The sequence below is a fragment of the Mugil cephalus genome, chromosome 1 (assembly GCF_022458985.1).
Source record: "Mugil cephalus isolate CIBA_MC_2020 chromosome 1, CIBA_Mcephalus_1.1, whole genome shotgun sequence".
Classification (NCBI taxonomy): domain Eukaryota; kingdom Metazoa; phylum Chordata; class Actinopteri; order Mugiliformes; family Mugilidae; genus Mugil; species Mugil cephalus.
This window is the reverse complement of record NC_061770.1, coordinates 31,731,204-31,753,647: the sequence shown is the minus strand read 5'-3', so window position 1 is coordinate 31,753,647 and position 22,444 is coordinate 31,731,204. Positions and strand designations below refer to the sequence as shown.

The 22,444-nt window shown below is 38.5% G+C and overlaps 2 protein-coding genes across 2 annotated transcripts; both read right to left on the bottom strand.

Moving 5' to 3' along the window:
* Positions 1 to 436: 436 nt before the first annotated feature.
* On the bottom strand, positions 437 to 22,054 carry LOC125016450 (lamin-A-like). Its single transcript, XM_047598952.1, has 7 exons — positions 22,033 to 22,054; positions 21,837 to 21,943; positions 3,325 to 3,608; positions 3,042 to 3,089; positions 1,012 to 1,140; positions 774 to 881; positions 437 to 649 (listed from the first exon to the last, which is right to left on the bottom strand). The coding sequence occupies exons 3-7, from the start codon at positions 3,364 to 3,366 to the stop codon at positions 536 to 538; spliced, it is 441 nt and encodes a 146-aa protein (XP_047454908.1). The 5' UTR covers positions 3,367 to 3,608; positions 21,837 to 21,943; positions 22,033 to 22,054; the 3' UTR covers positions 437 to 535.
* On the bottom strand, positions 4,100 to 9,433 carry LOC125016162 (butyrophilin subfamily 3 member A2-like; the record flags this gene model as incomplete). The annotated part of the gene is made up of 4 exons (XM_047598414.1): positions 9,377 to 9,433; positions 7,317 to 7,404; positions 6,286 to 6,627; positions 4,100 to 4,377 (listed from the first exon to the last, which is right to left on the bottom strand). Coding segments are annotated over exons 2-4 (687 nt in total), but the record flags the coding sequence as incomplete, so codon positions are not given.
* Positions 22,055 to 22,444: the final 390 nt, after the last annotated feature.

Sequence of the window (22,444 nt, the reverse complement as noted above, 5' to 3'; positions counted from 1 at the left end):
ATCTTCAGTCCCTTGTAGTCCCAGTTCATGGACTCTGATTGGATCTTTAAATTAACTTCTAATCCTAGAGGTGCTCCTCACTGATATGTAATATTGGTTCATGTTCTTGAATAAGGAAATACAGAGTTAAAATAACAGTATAGAGAAAATTCTGAAGGTGACAAAATGTTTTAAGTAGAACTCTTTATCACACGCACAAGTCTTTAAATGGAAAAGTATGTCTTTATTAAATTGTCACATTTAAGCCTCTCATTACAATCAACTATGTAAAAAAGTAGAATTAAAACATTAAAATATTAATTCTGTCAGATTTTAACAACATAAAACACTGACGTCATCCTGTAAAAGTCTTTAAACAAACCAACGTTCACATCAAACTTGACTAATCCAATAAAATGGAGCCAAGTGTTTCCAGAGACTTTCTCTGCAGTGTGTGGTTTCTGCAGGAAGATCTGAGTCGTGCTGTTTCTCATCTATAATGTTGCTGTTTGCTGGATTACTGAACTTTATTGAAGGAGTTCAACTGGGAACTATTTCACTGCAGAGAGACCTGGACTCTGTCTCCAGACTTCCAGGACTTCAGGTCCTCCCACACCAGGTCACGAGGGCCAGATACAGTAAAACTCTCGTCACGGCCTGGACGGTATAACTGTAAATGTATTAAATCCAAAGGTCACAGAGTCACAGTCAGAAAATAATAATTAGAAAAACTGAAGGAAAAGTAAGAAAATGGAAAATATAACAACATCAATGAAACATCTACAAAGACTCACAGTAACAGACTTTCCAGTCTTGAGTTTCTTTGATGGTTTAAATGTGTATGTGATGGGTTCACTATTGTTGATCTGGACTTTTAACTGACGTCCTCCCAGTGGTTTGTCCTGCAGGACGGAAATGAAACACAAGAAGAAGAATGAGACACAGAGACAGGAACAAATGAATGTTGGTGTCTATTAAATCTGTTGAATCTATATCTTCTATGAAAAGAAATGACTCTTAAATCAACATCACCTGATCAGACCAGTTTTTCAGCCTGATATAGTAGTCCTTGGGATTAACGGACACAGTGACGTCTCCTGACGTCTCCTGACTGTCTGAGCTGCTGCTGTTCTGTGTTTGTTCAGGTTTGATTCTCTCTGACTGGGAGGAGACGACATCCACAGATTAGTCCTTTCACATCAGTCAGCTTCATGTTCTATCTCTCAATCATTCAGAGAACTTTTCATCATGAAACATAAATGTGATGAGGAGGTAGGACCTAGAACATGAGGAGCTTTAGAAACCAATCAAAGACAGACAGACAATGACAAGTCTTTCTGCTCTTAGTTAACATCATGTTTCTAGTGGGAGGTTTGGCTGTTTTCAGGAAGGATGTTTGTTAAAGTTGAATAAAAAGTTACAGCAGATGATTCTTAGTAAAAAGAAGAACCTCTGTACTGGATTTCTCTCTCTGGAGAAACATGAAGACAAACATTTAGTTTAGTTGTAAAAGAAAAAAAAAGAAGTTTCTACGTAGGATTCATGAAACATGTGCTGACAGACAAACGTCAGGATGAGTAAAGAAAAACTCTGAAAGACCTTTAATAGAAACAGATGAAAATGCTTCATAGCAAAGAAGAAAAGAGTTGATTTATCAATAAAACATGTTTAAAATCTGTCTTTCTGGTCTTAGTCACATCCATGTGTTCTTCTATGTTGTGTTGTGTTCTTATGTGTTGTGTTGTGTTGTGTTGTGTTCTTATGTGTTCTTCTATGTTGTGTTGTGTTCTTATGTGTTGTGTTGTGTTGTGTTGTAATGTGTTGTGTTGTGTTGTGTTGTGTTCTTATGTGTTGTGTTGTGTTCTTATGTGTTCTTATGTGTTGTGATGTGTTGTGTTGTGTTCTTATGTGTTGTGTTGTGTTCTTATGTGTTGTGTTGTGTTATCATGTGTTGTGATGTGTTGTGTTCTTATGTGTTGTGTTCTTATGTGTTGTGTTGTGTTTTTATGTGTTGTGATGTGTTGTTATGTGTTCTTATGTGTTGTGTTCTTATGTGTTGTGTTGTGTTGTGTTCTTATGTGTTGTGTTGTGTTGTGTTCTTATATGTTGTGTTGTTATGTGTTGTGTTGTGTTCTTATGTGTTGTGTTCTCATGTGTTGTGTTGTGTTGTGTTCTTATGTGTTGTGTTGTGTTCTTATGTGTTCTTATGTGTTGTGTTGTGTTGTTATGTGTTGTGTTCTTATGTGTTCTTATGTGTTGTGATGTGTTGTATTCTTATGTGTTGTGTTGTGTTGTGTTCTTATGTGTTGTGTTCTTATGTGTTGTGATGAGTTGTGTTCTTATGTGTTGTGATGTGTTGTGTTCTTATGTGTTGTGTTGTGTTCTTATGTGTTGTGTTGTGTTGTGTTCTTATGTGTTCTTATGTGTTGTGTTGTGTTCTTATGTGTTCTTATGTGTTGTGATGTGTTGTGTTCTTATGTGTTCTTATGTGTTGTGTTGTGTTCTTATGTGTTGTGTTGTGTTCTTATGTGTTGTGTTGTGTTGTGTTCTTATGTGTTGTGTTCTTATGTGTTCTTACGTGATGTGTTCTTATGTGTTGTAATGTGTTGTGCTCTTATGTGTTGTGATGTGTTGTGTTCTCATGTGTTGTGATGTGTTGTGTTCTTATGTGTTGTGTTGTGTTCTTATGTGTTGTGATGTGTTGTATTCTTATGTGTTGTGATGTGTTCTTATGTGTTCTTATGTGTTGTGTTCTTATGTGTTGTGTTGTGTTGTGTTCTTATGTGTTGTGATGTGTTGTGTTCTTATGTGTTGTGTTGTATTCTTATGTGTTCTTATGTGTTGTGTTCTTATGTGTTGTGTTGTGTTGTGTTCTTATGTGTTGTGTTGTGTTGTGTTGTGTTGTTATGTGTTGTGTTCTCATGTGTTGTGATGTGTTGTGTTCTTATGTGTTGTGATGTGTTGTGTTCTCATGTGTTGTGAAGTGTTGAAGACAGAAAAGGAAAGGTTATAAATGATGGACAAACAGATTGTATCATAGTTCTTATAATGTGATCGCTTACCCTGAAAGGCCAGATAGACTTGGAAGCAGCAGCTTTGTTTTCCTCCAACTGGAATAATTTATTAAAATCGAATAAAAAGATTTTATCATCACTGATTCTATTTCTTCATGTCAGACTAAACAACACATTTGACTTTTAATCTGAAGGACAAATTAATATTAAATTGATTTATACAAGACTTGTATATGTGCACACATTTAACTTTCTGGATGTTGTTGTTTCTGATGAAAATGATGTGTGAATAACCTACTTCTCTGTCCATGTCTATGAGCTTGTATTTCACCTCATCTTTTATCTCCTCCATCTCTTTGTTTCTGGTCTCCATCTCCTCCTGCTGCTTCTTCTTCTCCTCCTTTAGTTCATTAACCTGAGAAGAAAACCTGCAGTTATATCATTTCACCAGTAGATGGAGCAAAGTCACAGTTGTGTTGAGATGAGTCCTCAATAACACAATGATAGTGTTTATGTTTGTGTCTCTACATGTTTCTCCATCTCTTCAGTCTTGTTCTTCAGTTCTTCTTTGGTTTTCTGCAGCTCTTCTTCAATCTTCTCATATTTCTCTGTCAGCTATCAGACAGACAGATGGATGATGATCAGTCAGCAGGTTCACTGATCAAACTTTCTTCAAACTCATCAATCTGAACTTTTAATCTTTTACTTCTTGTCTCTTACATCTTTAGTTTCTCTTAAAAGTTTCTCCTTCTCTGCTTTATCTCTGGATCTTTTCTTGGTTTCTGTATGAAATCAAAGCAGCTGAATTCAACTAGAAAAGACGTTTGCTGGTGTTTTACATCATTAATGTGGTGACTCATCTGTAACTTACTGGTTCTATTTTGTTTCCACACAAAGAAGACACCTGCTAAAATAACCATGATGCTAACAGCTAAGCTAACAGCCAAACCAGTGTTGATGGGAACAGCAGAACTGGAAGAGGACAAGAAGAAATCATCTGAAATGAAAACACACAGAGTTACACGACATTTCTACACAATCACACACAAACTGTGTCAAACTAAATGTCGTGGTCCGTTCTCTAAGCGTGTTCTACCTGGAACATGTATATGAGCCTCTCTGGTCTGGTGGGTGTTGTTCTGTTGGACTCTACAGGTGAAGCTGTTGTTGTGTCTCTTGTCCACAGTCACTCTGCTGCTGACAGTATAGAGGTCATCAGGACCTCTGACTGTCTCTGGAGGTCCAGCAGAGAGCAGGTTTCCCTCAGCGTCCAGCCACAACACCTCAGGCTCTGGATACCAGCCTCTGGATTCACACTGTAACACCACTCCTCCTCTGTCTCTGTCCATCCCTGATAAACTGATGACGGGTGAGGAGACAGGAGCTGATGCTGAGGACAAAGAAGAAGAAATGTGTATTTTAGGTATTTATGTTCCTGTTACCTCCTGAGGTCTTGACCAGAGGATGAGGGGAGGAAAATAAGAGAAAATAGTTCCCAGGAGAAGGAACACATCACAGAGACTGGTTACCATCTGTTAAATAACAATTAATCCATCAAAAACAACACTAATAAACAGCCTAACTGAAAATGCTGGTCGCCAATAAAACAAAACACCAGACCCAACAATCACAAAAAAAACTAAAAACATGACCATTTTTGTCAGGATTATCCCACAGGAGAAAACTAATCAAAAAGCCTCCACACCTGGTGGAAAAAGACAGGAATGATTAATAAACACTATTCTCCAACAACAAATAAAGCCAGCCTCACACTTCCAACACTGTGGTTCTCTCCAGGTCTTACTTCTCATCCACTCTTTATTCTTTAGATTTTATTCATCACAGAGGGTAGATTTGTTTCCACTTGACTGTACATTTATTGAACACAGCAGAAAAGCACCTTCTCCAAGAGACTCAGACAACGTTGTTTGTCTTTGAAGATCAGTGATTTTGGGGGTGAGGTCTGATCATTTTGTCCTGTCATTGAAAGCATGGTCATCAAAGCTGAGTTTATTGACCAGATATTTGAAAATGTCCAGTCATTCAACTATCTGAATCATGATCAGCTGATCACAAACACACCACAACAACTACAGCGTCACCAGAGCCGTGACACCCCCTCCAAGATACAAACCAATTTAAACTTGTTTGGACACAAAAGAAATAAACTTCTAACTGTGGCAGGACATTCGACATTCAATATTAACGTCCTCACCACACCAGCAGGACAGAGCATCACGTCCACGTTCAAGGTAAAGACTCACTACATCCTGCTACTGTTCATCTGTTAGACAGGACACACAAGACTCAGCCTCACACAGGAACTCTGTCACTGTGGGCCCTACCGCCTGATGGACCGCCTTAAGGTCAAACCACCCTTTCATCTACTCCTGAGAGGTAGAGAGTGACTCCTTTGCAAGTGAAGAAGCAGTAAGCGAGTTCTACATAGAGAAGAACTGGCTGTAAACTGCTCCCACAGTTGCTGCCAAACCTCCACATTGTGGCCAAACACCAACTGAGATGGGCTGAAAACAAGACACTCCTGGTTTGTGTCACGGATTTCAAACACAAAGGGAAAACCCTCATCCCAATCTCTATGTGTCTCAAAACAATACTTCTTTAGCTTCACTTTCAGAGTCTGATGCCACTACTCCAACAGACCCTGTGACTCTGGGTGGTATGAACTGCTCAGAGTGTGACACACCTAAAACCTGCAATGTTTGTTGAAAGGTTCTTGAAAGAAAATTCTTGCCTTGATCAATCGGCACAACACGTGACAAACCAAACCAAACCTGTGATGTAATTTTGTGGCATGACCTCAAGAAAATGGGTGGACGAACACATCGTTGTCAACAGGGATTGATTACCAGACTTAACTTTTGGCAATGGACCAACACAGTCTACGATCATGTGTTCAAAAGGGGGACCTTCCTGACTGGGTTTACTGGTCAACTGGCAGGTGTGGCAAGTCCTGTAGAAACGCTACATATCTGCCTTTAACCTTTGTCACCTTCTGTTTGTTAAAGGGAATATTTTTATCAATATCAAGTAGATGTTTGTGGCATATTTTCCTCATACAGTTCTAACACTAGCTATTAGCTCTAGCTCCCATATTCTCACTGTGGTGTCCACCTCTAACTTTTTCAGCTCAAGCTCTCAGTTAAAGGCTCTTCCTTCTTCTCCCACAGGAAACCTTCACCCTTCACCCATAAATGCTCCACTGAAATCCTTTTCTAGAGAGATAAATAAAGACTAAAACAGTCCTGAAGTTGTACATCATGTCTTCACTCACCAACATGTAGCTGAACAAAAGTCTCCTTTTCCAGTGATGGAATAAAACATTTGTATTTTCCCTCATCAGCGAGTTTCACTTTGGAGAGTTTCAGTGAAATGTTTCCTTTCGTCAGCTCATCAATGAACAGAGATGTTCTCCCTGTGAACAAATCATGGTTTTGACCAACAAGTTCCTGTTGGGAGCGCCAAACGTGAACAAATCTGGGCTCCAGATCAGGTCTCGCCCACTCCAACGTCAAGTGAGTGACGTCTTCAGCAGGCTGCAGGTAACATGGTAAAACCACATCTCCACCAAGAGTCGCTACTATTGGCTGAGATGAACCGATCAGTTCAGACTGACCTGGAAATCAGAGAGAGACTGTTTAAATATTTGTAAAGAACATGAATATCACCAAAACTATCAGATCAATGTTCCAGAGTCTGTATGGGAACATTGTGTCTGATCAATTAGATATAAACTAAAATGTCTCCTAGATTAGAGAGTAGAAAAAACAATGATGGCATTGAAGTCATTCTGAACTCTTTCAACAACCATTAGACTAAAACTGGACCAAGAGTTTATAGAAATACCACAAAGCTCGCAGAGGTTCTACAGAGGTTCTAGGTTCTTAAAATGGAAAATATTACAGATTCCCACTACATTAGGAAATGTACACACAATTCAACCCTACTTATTGTGTGTTATTTATATCATCGTATTCTAACTTAGTGCACATTATAGAATCCATACAAAATAGCATCAGGGAAAGGAGTCACCAAGCCATGTTTGATATCAGAATGAGGCTGCCTGTCTCTACTAAATACTAGATACTATACTTTATTGTGTTTATTATCTTTCTGCCCACTACGGCAGAGAGGAGCAGAGTGAATTGTGTTTACTGATGTGTACCAGTCAGATTGTCCCCGTGTTTACAGGGCTCTTAGTTCTTAACTAAAACATTCAAATTAGCAAGAACCAAACTAGTTACCAGCAGTGAATTACTTATCACTTTCAGTCCTGAGTTAACGTTTTATTTGGATCTAATTTACCTTCACAGACGTGGAACACCAACACCATGAGAGATGAGAAGTGAAAGGTCAAGTATAGTTCATCCATCTGGAAAAGAATCACAAAGATCTGGAAGTGAAGAACAAAAATATATTAATTAATACAGAAGAATCATATGATTAACAAAACAAAAAAGGACAAAACAGGTTGGGTGTCAGAAAGGGATGGCCTGGAAATAACACAGAAAAAAAAAAAGCTGAACACAAACACAAAGATGTATTTTTATATTATTATTATTTAACCCGAACCCTAGGGATACTAAGGAGTGGGCCAACAAAATGGTGAGATGATTAAGCACCCGGATACTCAGCTGTACAGGGTTCATACAGGGAAGTAGATTCCACCAAACACACCTTAACACAGTCGACCAAATGTTAAAACCCACTCATTCACTAACAGTCAGCATTTACTGCAGCACCATCACTCACAGCAACGTAGCAGCTACAATCCACCAATAAATACATTTATATATCACTGAACTAAAGTCAGATTCATTCTTATCTCGTTGGTCACAGTCGCTCTGAAAATCCTGACATTGTTGTATACATTAACTTTTCTAAAACCCCTCATCTCTCTGCTGTGTCTCTGTCTCTGTTACATACCGATCAGGAAGCTGGTTCTGACTCCATCAGAGGAGGAAGGTTGAGGGACGTCTGGAGGAGAGGACCCACAAGAGGACGATCGACAGAGACACAAATGGACAGAAGGAAAACAACTGAAAGAGATAAGAAGGAGGAATTCGAGGCAAAGGATTTACATACCTGAAACACTTCTTTGGAGTGAGGTATGTCAGAAACTGGTTAGGTCAGTGCTCAGTGTCTGATTGGATGAAGACAACAAAGTCATTAAAAAAACACAAACACACAGCAAGTAAGACAGGAGCAGACTGTTGACTATTGACAGTTCACTTGCTGCAACTGCCACATTCCTACGTCATGCATCGCATTCTGTCCTCGTGAACCCTGCTGTTGTACACATTGTTTTATACATTCACAGTGGGAGCTGGGGAGGGAGCACAGAGCTAAGGATGGCTGATAGATGGTGTAACACAGGTCACTATCAAAGAGCAGCTCTGTTGTAAGGACATCAAACCTGCTGCAGACAGATTGTGTGCTATCATTTGGAAAATGACAGCTGGGATAGGCAGATTTTTATTTATGTAAATTTAAACATTATTATTTGTATTACAACATTTATTTACCACATTTATGGGTAATGTCATTGTTTTAAACTGTGAAAATGTTTCTAAAAATGTTTTAAAAAATGTAAAACAGACAAAATCTATATATTCTTATGAGAAAGTAGTTTTCTGGTGCCCCAACTGCTGGAAGACCCTTCAGTCTTACCTCGTGAGTGACAGCCCCCATTGTTGTATAATTTTACTTTTCTAAAATCTCTCATCTCTCTGCTATGTCTCTATGTCTCTCTCTCTCTATTAATATATACTGAAGAACCATATAATTAACAACAAAAAAAGGACAAAACAGGTTGGGTGTCAGAAAGGGATGGCCTGGAAATAACACAGAAATAAAATTAAAAAAAAACAGTGATTTAGAGCTGAGCACAAACACAAAGATGTTTTTTTTATATTATTTAACCCTAACCCTAGGGATACTAAGGAGTGGGCCAACAAAATGGTGAGATGATTAATTCCATGGCAGGTGTAGCTCCCGGATACTCGTGTGAACTGTAAATGGTTTATACATGGAAGTAGATTTCACCAGTAGAGAAACCCAACCACCACTTTACTCTATTGGAAACACTTGGCTCTATTTTCCACAAACAAACCAAACACCTTAACGACAGTCGACCAAATGTTGAAACCCACTCACTAACAGTCAGCATTTACTGCAGCACCATCACTCACAGCAACGTAGCAGCTGCAATCCACCAATAAAATCATTTATATATCAGTGAACTAAAGTCAGATTCATTCTCATCTCGTTGGTGACAGTCACTCTGAAAATCCTGACATTGTTGTATACATTAACCTTTCTAAAACCCCTCATCTCTCTGCTGTGTCTCTGTCTCTGTTACATACCGATCAGGAAGCTGGTTCTGACTCCATCAGAGGAGGAAGGTTGAGGGACGTCTGGAGGAGAGGACCCACAAGAGGACGATCGACAGAGACACAAATAAATAGAAGGACAAAAGAAGGAAAGAAATAAGCAGGAGGAAATGGAGGCAAATGATTCAACTACCTGAAACAGGTTTGCTGAGTGCTGAGTGACAGACGCTGATTGGCTGGAAAAACAAACACGCCCACATCACATCAACTCAGCTGTTAAAGGACAGAGTCTCATACTTTCACTTTTGTTCCTCTACAGTGAGTTTAGATGCTGCATATGTGAACCCTGCTGTCAGGATAGTTTAATACATTCACATCATCAGCAAAGATGATGAATTAAATTACTACAAAGATTATCAGAACTAATGTGTTTACATGTGAAAAGGCAACAAACACAAACAGAATTCCTGCTCAAAGAATGCATTGGAATTCAGTTCATGTATGGACATTTTTTTTCTCACTGACACAAAAGATACAAATAAACTCGAGTTTCTACCAGTGATGAACGGGCCCTCACACCCTCCTGACTGAGCTGGATCCTCGTCCAGACTCTACAAAGTCTGTAGGACAAGTTCATTGAAATACAACGTCTGAAAATGGACCCAAGAGAAATATTTGTCCCTCTTGGAGGATTACAGACATGAGTAGTTTACAGACATGTCGGGTGCTTTTCAGACATTTTTACATGGGCCTCCAAAAGAAAGTGTTTCACATTGTGAATAAAGCTTCATGAGCTTTGAACAACAGTTCACTCAAATTCAGCACAACAGACCAAAAAGAAGCTGATATCCCCAACTGCATGTTAAATGTTCTTATGGCTTCATGTCATCACATTTGTGGTGGATCTGGGGTCCGTTTCACAAAGCAGGTTTAGTGAAAACTGAGTTTATTCACCCTGAAATGAGGAAACTCTGAGTTTTCCGTTTCACAAAGGGAGGTAACTCAAACCAGAGAAAGCAGGGTAACTCTAGCCTGTTTCACAGGGAGAGATAACTTAAGCTCTCAGTCAGTTACCGTAGTAACAGACTCCATGAACCTAACATGGTCGGGACCTGGTTTTACTCATTGAACCTGGAGTTTCTCTCTGTCTCCGCCCTCTTTCAGACACAGACGTCATTTGATTTCCTTTTTCATTCATTCAGCAGGTGAGTTTTGGCAAAGTCTTGTTCTGACGTCTGTCAAAAATCATTAAAAAAATCATTGTCAGTAGCTCTATCAGAAGTCCATTAGAACCAGTAGGAGGCGACTCTTTTCACCAACATGTCCTTTTTACAGTGATCCCGTGGATGAAGGTGCAGCATTACTGCACAGAGAATTAAATATTCATCTGAAATGTTTTCAGACCGCGCATTGATGTTTTTAGCATTTCCAGACAATTATCTTTTTAAGCCGAACCATCAGAATCTGTTGGGACAAAAGAAAAAAAAAAACATAAAAGACATAAAAGACAAATAATTGTATGAATAGACTATAAAAATATCTATAGGCCTATAACATTTTATAAAGATGCTTGTGTGTTGGGGGGTGGACTCAGAGGATGAGCTCCTCCAGGGATTCCCTCAGATACTGGCCTCCAATATTCTGGCTTAGGGCTCCTCTGCCTCCGTTAGAGGTGGAGGTGCTGGACCACCACCCATCTGCCTTCTTTCTGTTGGCTGAGTAGAAGTCTGTGTTAGTTTAAACAGGCTGAATTATTTAACAGAACATGATATAGATGAGAAGACATCTATGTGTGTGAAAACAGCATCATGTTGGGGATAAAACAACTGCACAGTCAAACAGCCACTTAATATTTACTTCACAGTGTAAAACATGATCAGAATGAGGTCCCTCCATGAGGTCTGACCTGTTTGAACAATGCTTTTATATTTCATCTTAAACTGATGCCAAGTGACTTCTCCCCTGCGGGATTACACCTAAGAAATAAATGAATATGCTCCCATTCAAGCAGTTTCCTCTGTAATATTATTGTGATTGTAAAGGACCACATTTAAACTTACTCATTGACCCGAGCAGCAATGTTCTCCCACGCCGTCTCCCTCTCTTTTGCACTTCTTTCTAAAAACGTGTTGAAACTCTCCGTATCAGCGCATTAGGATTTCCACTTTGTAGCCCTCCTCTTCCCCGTTGCCATGGTGACTCGTTGAATCGTGGCTCCATTGATGCTGTTTTTTATAGTTGTGGTGCACGCGCTTAACTCCGGGTCAAACTACTCCGAGTTGATTAAACCAACTCAAACCCGTTGTTCTGGAACCGGAAACTCAGAGTTTTCTAACTCAGAGTTCAGGATCAGACTCAGAGTTTGTTGAACCTGCTTTGTGAAACAGACCCCAGGTCAGTTCACTGTCAGGTTTAGAACATTGAGGTGGTAGGAGGCGAGGACCCAAATGCAGGACAAATGAGGCAGGCAGGACTCCAGGGGAAAAGGGCTATTTAATAATTAACAAAATGTGCTGCACACGGCATGAAAATACAAAAATCAAAAAGGATCATGACATAGCATGGAGACAAGGAACGTGGCATGGAGAAAACAACATTAACAACACAACAGAGAACAAAGGGAAAGCAGGGCTACAAATACACAAGACACAGGTGAAACTAATGAGGGCGATCACACCAGGAGAAAGCAACCAACACGCACAAGGCAACACAGACAGGAAATCTGAAACTTAGCAAAACAGGAAACACAAAACATGACACAGACATGACAGAAACACAAGGAGGCAAGGCAGGCAGGAAACTAAGAAACATGACAAAATAAAACAGGAAACTCCAAAACATGACCCACAGAAGAAAAGACAGAGACAGAACCATGACACTCACTGACTCTCTTTCTCCTGAAGGTGGTGCTATGACCATCCCTGAACGTGGCCTCATAAATACATTCAATACTCTGACTCCTGTCAAACATGTTCAGCAACATTAGCCAACGTGGATGTGAATTATGTCAACGTCCTGTTTTTATGGGGAACTCTAAAGTGTGAGGTGATGTAACGTCCAGACCGTGTGACAGAGACTCAGGTTTTTAAGACATTTTTAACCATTTAACCATTTTCAACCATGATTTTGAACCATCTAGCAAAATGGCCGACGTCCTGTTGGTTTCAGTGAATCTTAGCAGGACACATGTGTGCATGGAATTTCATGGCCATGAATAAAATGTAGTTCATGGGGCTTTTATTTATTTATTTATTTGAACCTGATGGTAAATGCAGCAAAATGACGACATTTTCACCAGAAATTGCACAATCTGAGAATCAAAATCATCTTCATGGCCACGTATGTTTGGACATATGAGGAATTTGTTGTGGTGGTTGGGACAATAAACATGAGGCAGAATCTCCTGAACTGTCCTGACTGTTTAAGCATGTTAAGTCTGAGTATATTCAGGGAACAAAGAAAGACATAAACACACTATGCTTCATTTTGACCAGTTTCTTTCTAATTATCTTTATTACAATTTGTGTTGAACTCATTGTGTGTCTCTGTTGTGTTGGATGACATTTGGTACAAGAGCTGAATTTGTCTTTAACTGCTGAATGTGTTTGTCTTGTTTATTTTGTGTTAACAGCATCAGTCTCTAACCGGACAATTTATACGTATCCACTCCATTAAACACAAGAGGAACTTCTCACTTCTTTCAAGAATAAAACTACACAGACAACTTTTGTGTGTGTGTGGCTCATGGTTCAGTCCTGTATCCTTAATCCTCATCCGCTACCGGTACCAGGGTCTGTATCCTCACCCCAGAGTTACATACAAACAATATAAATAATAACCAAACATAGAGAAACTGGCAGTTTTAAGTTTTTATTTTAATATTGTATATAATATATTTAAGTGCACTGTTTATCACACACACCAGTCAATAAATGGAAGAGTATATCTTCATTTATTCAATTGTAAGAACATTTAAGCTTCTCAAAGTAAATGTGAAAAATCTGTATCATTATCTAGTTCATAAATGATCATATGTCTTTATTATATAAATATTTACAGTCCAACGTGTCAAAATATAAAGGTAAAACACTCACATATTAATTCTGTCAGATTTTAACAACATAAAACACTGACGTCATCCTGTAAAAGTCTTTAAACAGACCAACGTTCACATCAAACTTGACTAATCCAATAAAATGGAGCCAAGTGTTTCCAGAGACTTTCTCTGCAGTGTGTGGTTTCTGCAGGAAGATCTGAGTCGTGATGTTTCTCATCTATAATGTTGCTTTTTGCTGGATTACTGAACTTTATTGAAGGAGTTCAACTGGGAACTATTTCACTGGAGAGAGACATGGAATCTGTCTCCAGACTTCCAGGACTTCAGCTCCTTCAACACCAGGTAACCAGAGACAGCAAAACGAGGCTGATGGTCTGGATGGTATATCTGTAAATGTAGTAAATCAAAGGTCACAGAGTCACAGTCAGAAAATAATAATTAGAAAAACTGAAGGAAAAGTAAGAAAATGGAAAATATAACAACATCAATGAAACATCTACAAAGACTCACATAAACATCCTTTCCAGCCTTGAGTTCCATTGATGGATCAAATGTGGCTGTGATGGGTTCACTATCGTTGATCTGGACTTTTAACTGACGTCCTCCCAGTGGTTTGTCCTGCAGGACGGAAATGAAACACAAGAAGAAGAATGAGACACAGAGACAGGAACAAATGAATGTTGGTGTCTATTAAACCTGTTGCATCAATATTTTCTATGAAAAGAAAATAAAGAAAATAGATTTTGACTCTTAGAGAAACATCACCTGATCAGACCAGTTTCTGAGACGGATAAAGTAGCTCTTGGGATTAACGAACACAGTGATGTCTCCTGACGTCTCCTGACTGTCTGAGCTGCTGCTGTTCTGTGTTTGTTCAGGTTTGGGAGGAGACGACATCCACAGATTAGTCCTTTCACATCAGTCAGCTTCATGTTCTATCTCTCAATCATTCAGAGAACTTTTCATCATTAAACATAAATGTGATGAGGAGGTAGGACCTAGAACATGAGGAGCTTTAGAAACCAATCAAAGACAGACAGACAATGACAAGTCTTTCTGCTCTTAGTTAACATCATGTTTCTAGTGGGAGGTTTGGCTGTTTTCAGGAAGGATGTTTGTTAAAGTTGAATAAAAAGTTACAGCAGATGATTCTTAGTAAAAAGAAGAACCTCTGTACTGGATTTCTCTCTCTGGAGAAACATGAAGAGAAACATTTAGTTTAGTTGTTGGGTAACACTTTCTATGAAGGTTGTATTTATAATGCCCTATGAATGCACTCATAATGTTTTATAAGGTGTCTATAAAGCATTATAATGGTCATTATTACCATCTATACATATTCACAACTCGTCATAACCAACTTCATGATGCATTATGACAACTGGTTATGAATGATTATAATTTTAATCTGAATAGTGCATTATAAATATGTCAATATCTGCCTATTCACTTGTTCATTTTATGATGCATCATAACTACTTTGCTTTGCTAAATGTGCATAGTGATGCATAATGACTTTTGACTTCGCCTATAGTGCTTTATATCTGTAGTTATAAGTATATGTAATAAAGTTATAATAATGTATACATCTCCCTACAGCACACTGTTATAAACAGCTATGCAATATCATAAGTGCTATTTGTCAGCGCTAAGTAAAGTGACAAGAATATTACACTATTATTAACAGATATAAGTTACTATGAGTAATTAAAAGGTGCAATGAACTAAGTCCTGAGTCTGGCATCTTTACCCCATATGCACAGTGTTAATATCATAGGTGTTATTTGTCAGCTTTAGGTAAATTAGAGCAAATGAAATGCCTGGACAGTAAAGACAAAAGAAATGCATTTAGTTCACTTTATTTTCATTTAAACCAACACACATAATCAGAATGATCATAAACGCTCTGAGCACATTACACAAACAGATGAAACAGGTCACAAATGTGGCACGGCGTGGTCCTAGAGATGTGGCCCTTAAAAGTGCCTTTGGGTTGGTGAGGTGATTCAGGGTCAGAGGTCAGGAGATGGTTTGACAGCAACTACAAGAAGAACAGAGGCAAATCTTTAGTGCTCTAGCTGGGTTTGTTTTTATGCAGAAAGGTTTGATTGAAAACAAATAAACAGATCAGGTTTTTTTGTTTAAAGCAGCCTAATGAGACATTGTGTTACCGCATATCGTGCAGGCAGCGCAGATTACCCGTAGGTGACTTAAGCTAGCTAGACGAAAGTTACCAGACACGGCTAGTTTTAACTCACAAATTAGATCGTTTTCATATTCTTGCGTTTAATGATTGAAACCATTCAAAACCATTGCATTAATATATAAACGATGTGCTTCATGTAAGCAAAGTAAGGCATTAGCTCACAAAACACTAGCAGGACAGAGAGACAACATACCTGTCCTGGAGAGGACTCAGAGGAGAAAGGAAAGAAAAGCCGCTTTACGACTAGTACATACAGTCAATGCTTTACGACAGTGGGAGGAGCTGGGGACGGAGGTGGGTGAGTGGGGTCAGAGGTCAGGGGTCATGGACTAAGGAATGACACTTCTACAATAATAATAATATAAATAAAAACGATATCAAAATAATATCTGACGGCATGATGAGAAACTCAGAGTTTTCTAACTCAGAGTTCAGGATTAGACTCAGAGTTTGTTGAACCTGCTTTGTGAAACAGACCCCAGGTCAGTTCACTGTCAGGTTTAAAATATTGAGGTGGTAGGAGACGAGGACCCAAATGCAGGACAAATGAGGCAGGCAGGACTCCAGGGGAAAAGGGCTATTTAATAATTAACAAAAGGTGCTGCACACGGCATGAAAATACAAAAATCAAAAAGGATCATGACATAGCATGGAGACAAGGAGAAAACAACACTAACAACACAACAGAGAACCAAGGGAAAGCAGGGCTATAAATACACAAGACACAGGTGAAACTAATGAGGCCGATCACACCAGGAGAAAGCAACCAACACGCACAAGGCAACACAGACAGGAAATCTGAAACTTGGCAAAACAGGAAACACAAAACATGACACAGACATGACAGAAACACAAGGAGGCAAGACAGGCAGGAAACTAAGAAACATGACAAAATAAAACAGGAAACTCCAAAACATGACCCACAGAAGAAAAGACAGAGACAGAACCATGACACTCACTGACTCTCTTTCTCCTGAAGGTGGTGCTATGACCATCCCTGAACGTGGCCTCATAAATACATTCAATACTCTGACTCCTGTCAAACATGTTCAGCAACATTAGCCAACGTGGATGTGAATTATGTCAACGTCCTGTTTTTATGGGGAACTCTAAAGTGTGAGGTGATGTAACGTCCAGACCGTGTGACAGAGACTCAGGGTTTTAAGACATTTTTAACCATTTAACCATTTTTAACCAACAGTTTGAACCATCTAGCAAAATGGCCGACGTCCTGTTGGTTTCAGTGAATCTTAGCAGGACACATGTGTGCATGGAATTTCATGGCCATGAATAAAATGTAGTTCATGGGGCTTTTATTTATTTATTTATTTGAACCTGATGGTAAATGCAGCAAAATGACGACATTTTCACCAGAAATTGCAGAATCTCAGAATCAAAATCATCTTCATGGCCACGTATGTTTGGACATATGAGGAATTTGTTGTGGTGGTTGGGACAATAAACATGAGACAGAATCTCCTGAACTGTCCTGACTGTTTAAGCGTGTTAAGTCTGAGTATATTCAGGAAACAAAGAAAGACATAAACACACTATGCTTCATTTTGACCAGTTTCTTTCTGATTATCTTTATCACAATTTGTGTTGAACTCATTGTGTGTCTCTGTTGTGTTGGATGACATTTGGTACAAGAGCTGAATTTGTCTTTAACTGCTGAATGTGTTTGTCCTGTTTATTTTGTGTTAACAGCATCAGTCTCTAACCGGACAATTTATACGTATCCACTCCATTAAACACAAGAGGAACTTCTCACTTCTTTCAAGAATAAAACTACACAGACAACTTTTGTTTTGTGTGTGTGGGTCATGGTTCAGTCCTGTATCCTTAATCCTCATCCGCTACCGGTACCAGGGTCTGTATCCTCACCCCAGAGTTACATACAAACAATATAAATAATAACCAAACATAGAGAACTGGCAGTTTTAAGTTTTTATTTTAATATTGTATATAATATATTTAAGTGCACTGTTTATCACACACAAGAGTCAATAAATGGAAGAGTATATCTTCATTTATTCAATTGTAAGAACATTTAAGCTTCTCAAAGTAAATGTGAAAAATCTGTATCATTATCTAGTTCATAAATGATCATATGTCTTTATTATATAAATATTTACAGTCCAACGTGTCAAAAAACAAAGGTAAAGCACTCACATATTAATTCTGTCAGATTTTAACAACATAAAACACTGACGTCATCCTGTAAAAGTCTTTAAACAAACCAACGTTCACATCAAACTTGACTAATCCAATAAAATGGAGCCAAGTGTTTCCAGAGACTTTCTCTGCAGTGTGTGGTTTCTGCAGGAAGATCTGAGTCGTGCTGTTTCTCATCTATAATGTTGCTGTTTGCTGGATTACTGAACTTTATTGAAGGAGTTCAACTGGGAACTATTTCACTGCAGAGAGACCTGGACTCTGTCACCAGACTTCCAGGACTTCAGGTCCATCCACACCAGGTCACCAGGGACAGTAAAACGAGGCTTATGGTCTGGATGGTATATCTGTAAATGTAGTAAATCCAAAGGTCACAGAGTCACAGTCAGAAAATAATAATTAGAAAAACTGAAGGAAAAGTAAGAAAATGGAAAATATAACAACATCAATGAAACATCTACAAAGACTCACAGTAACAGACTTTCCAGCCTTGAGTTTCATTGATGGATCAGATGTGTATGTGATGGGTTCCCTATTGTTGATCTGGACTTTTAACTGACGTCCTCTCAGTGGTTTGTCCTGCAGGACGGAAATGAAACACAAGAAGAAGAATGAGACATAGAGACAGGAACAAATGAATGATGGCGTCTATTAAATCTGTTGAATCTATATTTTCTATGAAAAGAAATGACTCTTAAAACAACATCACCTGATCAGTCACATTTCTCAGACAGATATAGTAGTCCTTGTCATTAACCACCACAGTGATGTCTCCTGACGTCTCCTGACTGTCTGAGCTGCTGCTGTTCTGTGTTTGTTCAGGTTTGGGAGGAGACGACATCCACAGATTAGTCCTTTCACATCAGTCAGCTTCATGTTCTATCTCTCAATCATTCAGAGAACTTTTCATCATTAAACATAAATGTGATGAGGAGGTAGGACCTAGAACATGAGGAGCTTTAGAAACCAATCAAAGACAGACAGACAATGACAAGTCTTTCTGCTCTTAGTTAACATCATGTTTCTAGTGGGAGGTTTGGCTGTTTTCAGGAAGGATGTTTGTTAAAGTTGAATAAAAAGTTACAGCAGATGATTCTTAGTAAAAAGAAGAACCTCTGTACTGGATTTCTCTCTCTGGAGAAACATGAAGAGAAACATTTAGTTTAGTTGTTGTTCTGATTTAAGTTGGAAACTACTCTCCCATAAATTATGATTTTGGGGGAAAAGGCCAATAAACATTGAATTAAAAAGTGCTGCAGGTTGATGTTTCTGTGTGTTTGTGTTTCTCTGTCTACATCCATGAGTTTATTCTCCACCTCATCGTTCTTCTTCTCCTCTTTGGTCTTATTTTGATCATCAACATGAGGAGAGAGAAGACAGAAAGAGATGATGAGATTAATTATGGACCTCCTTCATGAATGTTGACTTGTAAAAAAAAAAAGTTTCTACGTAGGATTCATGAAACATGTGCTGACAGACAAACGTCAGGATGAGTAAAGAAACAGATGAAAATCCTTCATAGCAAAGAAAAAAAGAGTTGATAAATCAATAAAAGATGTTTAAAATCTGTCTTTCTGGTCTTAGTCCACATCCATGTGTTCTGTATGTGTTGTGTTGTGTTGTGTTGTGTTGTGGAGGTAGGACCCAAATAAAGACACCGGGGGAGGAAACAAAAGAAACTTTACTGAAAACTAATTGAAGCTGGAACAAAAAGTATTGGAGGTAAAAAAAAACAAAAAAAAAAAACAAATACAAACGTAGATGAGATCCACAAACTAAAATCTAGACAAAAACTCAGGAACACGAGAAAACATGAGGAACTATCTCACAAATCTAACAAGCAGAGAGAAGATGTTGACCACCAACATCAACCTCCTTAGAACAAGACAATGATCTGAATATTAAATGAAACAGAAACACATTGAAACCAGAACAACAAGAATCTGATAGAAACTACTAACCTCCTCCTTCTGTTTGTTGTAACTAGACGACTGAGAAGAATGAAGAGAGATCAGTAAAGATTATAAATGATGGACACACAGATTGTATCATAGTTCTTATAATGTGATCACTTACCTTAAAAGGCCAGATAGACCAGGAAGCAGCAGGTTTGTTTTTCTCCAACTGGAAGAATTTATTCAAATAAAAATATTTTATCATCACTGATTCTATTTCTTCTTGTCAGACTAAACAACATATTTGACTTTTAATCTGAAGGACGTATAATAGATTTAGTTTGTGGATATTCTGATGAATAAACTACTTCTCTCTCCATGTCTATAAACTTGTTCTTCACCTCATCCTTTATCCCCTCCATCTCTTTGTTTCTGGTCTCCATCTCTTTGATTCTGGTCTCCATCTGTTTGTTTCTGGTCTCCATCTCCTTCTTCAGCTGATGTTTCTCCTCTTGAAGCTTCTTGTTGTCACCAGTCAGTTTTTCCAGCTGAGGAGAGAGAAGACAGAAAGAAGAGATGATTTCTTTCTGCTCTTTAATTGTGATATTTCGTCTTGATTTACACAGTCATTGAAGGAGATATACAATTAGATTTAAATATCTTCCTTTGCTCTCGTCTGTTTCTCCATGTCAGACTGGTTTAGTTGATCTGAAGGAGGTATTGATATGAAGAATCTACTTTGAATGATGTGTGTGAATAAACTACTTCTCTCTCCATGTCTATGAGCTTGTTCTTCACCTCATCTTTCACCTCCTCCATCTCTTTGTTTCTGGTCTCCAGTTCCTCCTGCAGCTTCTTCTTCTCCTCCTTTAGTTCATTGACCTGAGTAAAAAGTAGGTGAAGTCCAGATTGTTAACATTCAGACTCTAACTTGTCCAGAACATATTCTCTATTATCTACTGTGTGGATTTTAAATGCTGTTTATTCCTGTAGTTCTATCATATCATATCCTGTAGATGGAGCAGAGTTGTGTTTGTGTTTGTCAAACTCCACCAGTAGTTCATTAATAACAGAGAACTCAGTCTCTCTGAGATTAGAGTCAAATATGTGAAGGTTTCTGTCTCTGATCAAATCATTTCTTTGTGTGTTGATCCAGCAGGTGGTCTACATCATACCAGTCTATTGGAGTTAGGAGATAGGACAGAGTATTCTGGCTAGAACATAGTCAGACTCTCTGACCTTCTAACAAGCAGAGAGAAGATGTTGACCACCAACATCAACCTCCTTAGAACAAGACAATGATCTGAATATTAAATGAAACAGAAACACATTGAAATGAGAACAAACTGGAATCTGATAGAAACTACTAACCTCTTCCTTCTGTTTGTTGTAACTAGACGACTGAGAAGAATGAAGAGAGAAAAGGAAAGGTTATAAATGATGGACATAAAGATTGTACCATAGTTCTTACAATGTGATCACTTACCCTGAAAGGCCAGATAGACTTGGAAGCAGCAGCTTTGTTTTCCTCCAACTGGAATAATTTATTAAAATCGAATAAAAAGATTTTATCATCACTGATTCTATTTCTTCATGTCAGACTAAACAACACATTTGACTTTTAATCTGAAGGACAAATTAATATTAAATTGATTTATACAAGACTTGTATATGTGCACACATTTAACTTTCTGGATGTTGTTGTTTCTGATGAGAATGATGTGTGTGAATAAACTACTTCTCTGTCCATGTCTATGAGCTTGTATTTCACCTCATCTTTTATCTCCTCCATCTCTTTGTTTCTGGCCTCCATCTCCTCCTGCTGCTTCTTCTTCTCCTCCTTTAGTTCATTAACCTGAGAGAAGAAAACCTGCAGTTATACCATTTCACCAGTAGATGGAGCAAAGTCACAGTTGTGTTGATCAGTCCTCAATAACACAATGATTGTGTTTATGTGTGTGTCTCTACATGTTTCTCCATCTCTTCAGTCTTGTTCTTCAGATCTTCTTTGGTTTTCTGCAGCTCTTCTTCAATCTTCTCATATTTCTGTGTCAGCTATCAGACAGACAGATGGATGATGATCAGTCAGCAGGTTTACTGATCAAACTTTCTTCAAACTCATCAATCTGAACGTTTAATGTTTTACTTCTTGGTTCTTACATCTTTCATTTTCTTCTTTCTTCTTCCAAAAACCTTCATCGTCACCGTTTCCTCTGCCAGGAGCTTTTCTCCTCTTTCAGCTTCATCTCTGGATCTTTTCTTGGTTTCTGTATGAAATCAAAGCAGCTGAATTCAACTAGAAAAGACGTTTGCTGGTGATTTACATCATTAATGTGGGGACTCATCTGTAACTTACTGGTTCTATGTTGTCTCCACACAAAGAAGACACCTGCTAAAATAACCGTGATGCTAACAGCTAAGCTAACAGCCAAACCAGTGATGATGGGAACAGTAGAACTGAAGAAATCATCTGAAATGAAAACACACAAAGTTACATGACATTTCTATACAATCACACACAAACTGTCAAACTAAAATCATGTCATGGTCCTTTTCTCTAAGTGTGTTCTACCTGAAACATGTATGTGAGCCTCTCTGGTCTGGTGGGTGTTGTTCTGTTGGACTCTACAGGTGAAGCTGTTGTTGTGTCTCTTGTCCACAGTCACTCTGCTGCTGACAGTATAGAGGTCATCAGGACCTCTGACTGTCTCTGGAGGTCCAGCAGAGAGAAGGTTTCCCTCAGCGTCCAGCCACAACACCTCAGGCTC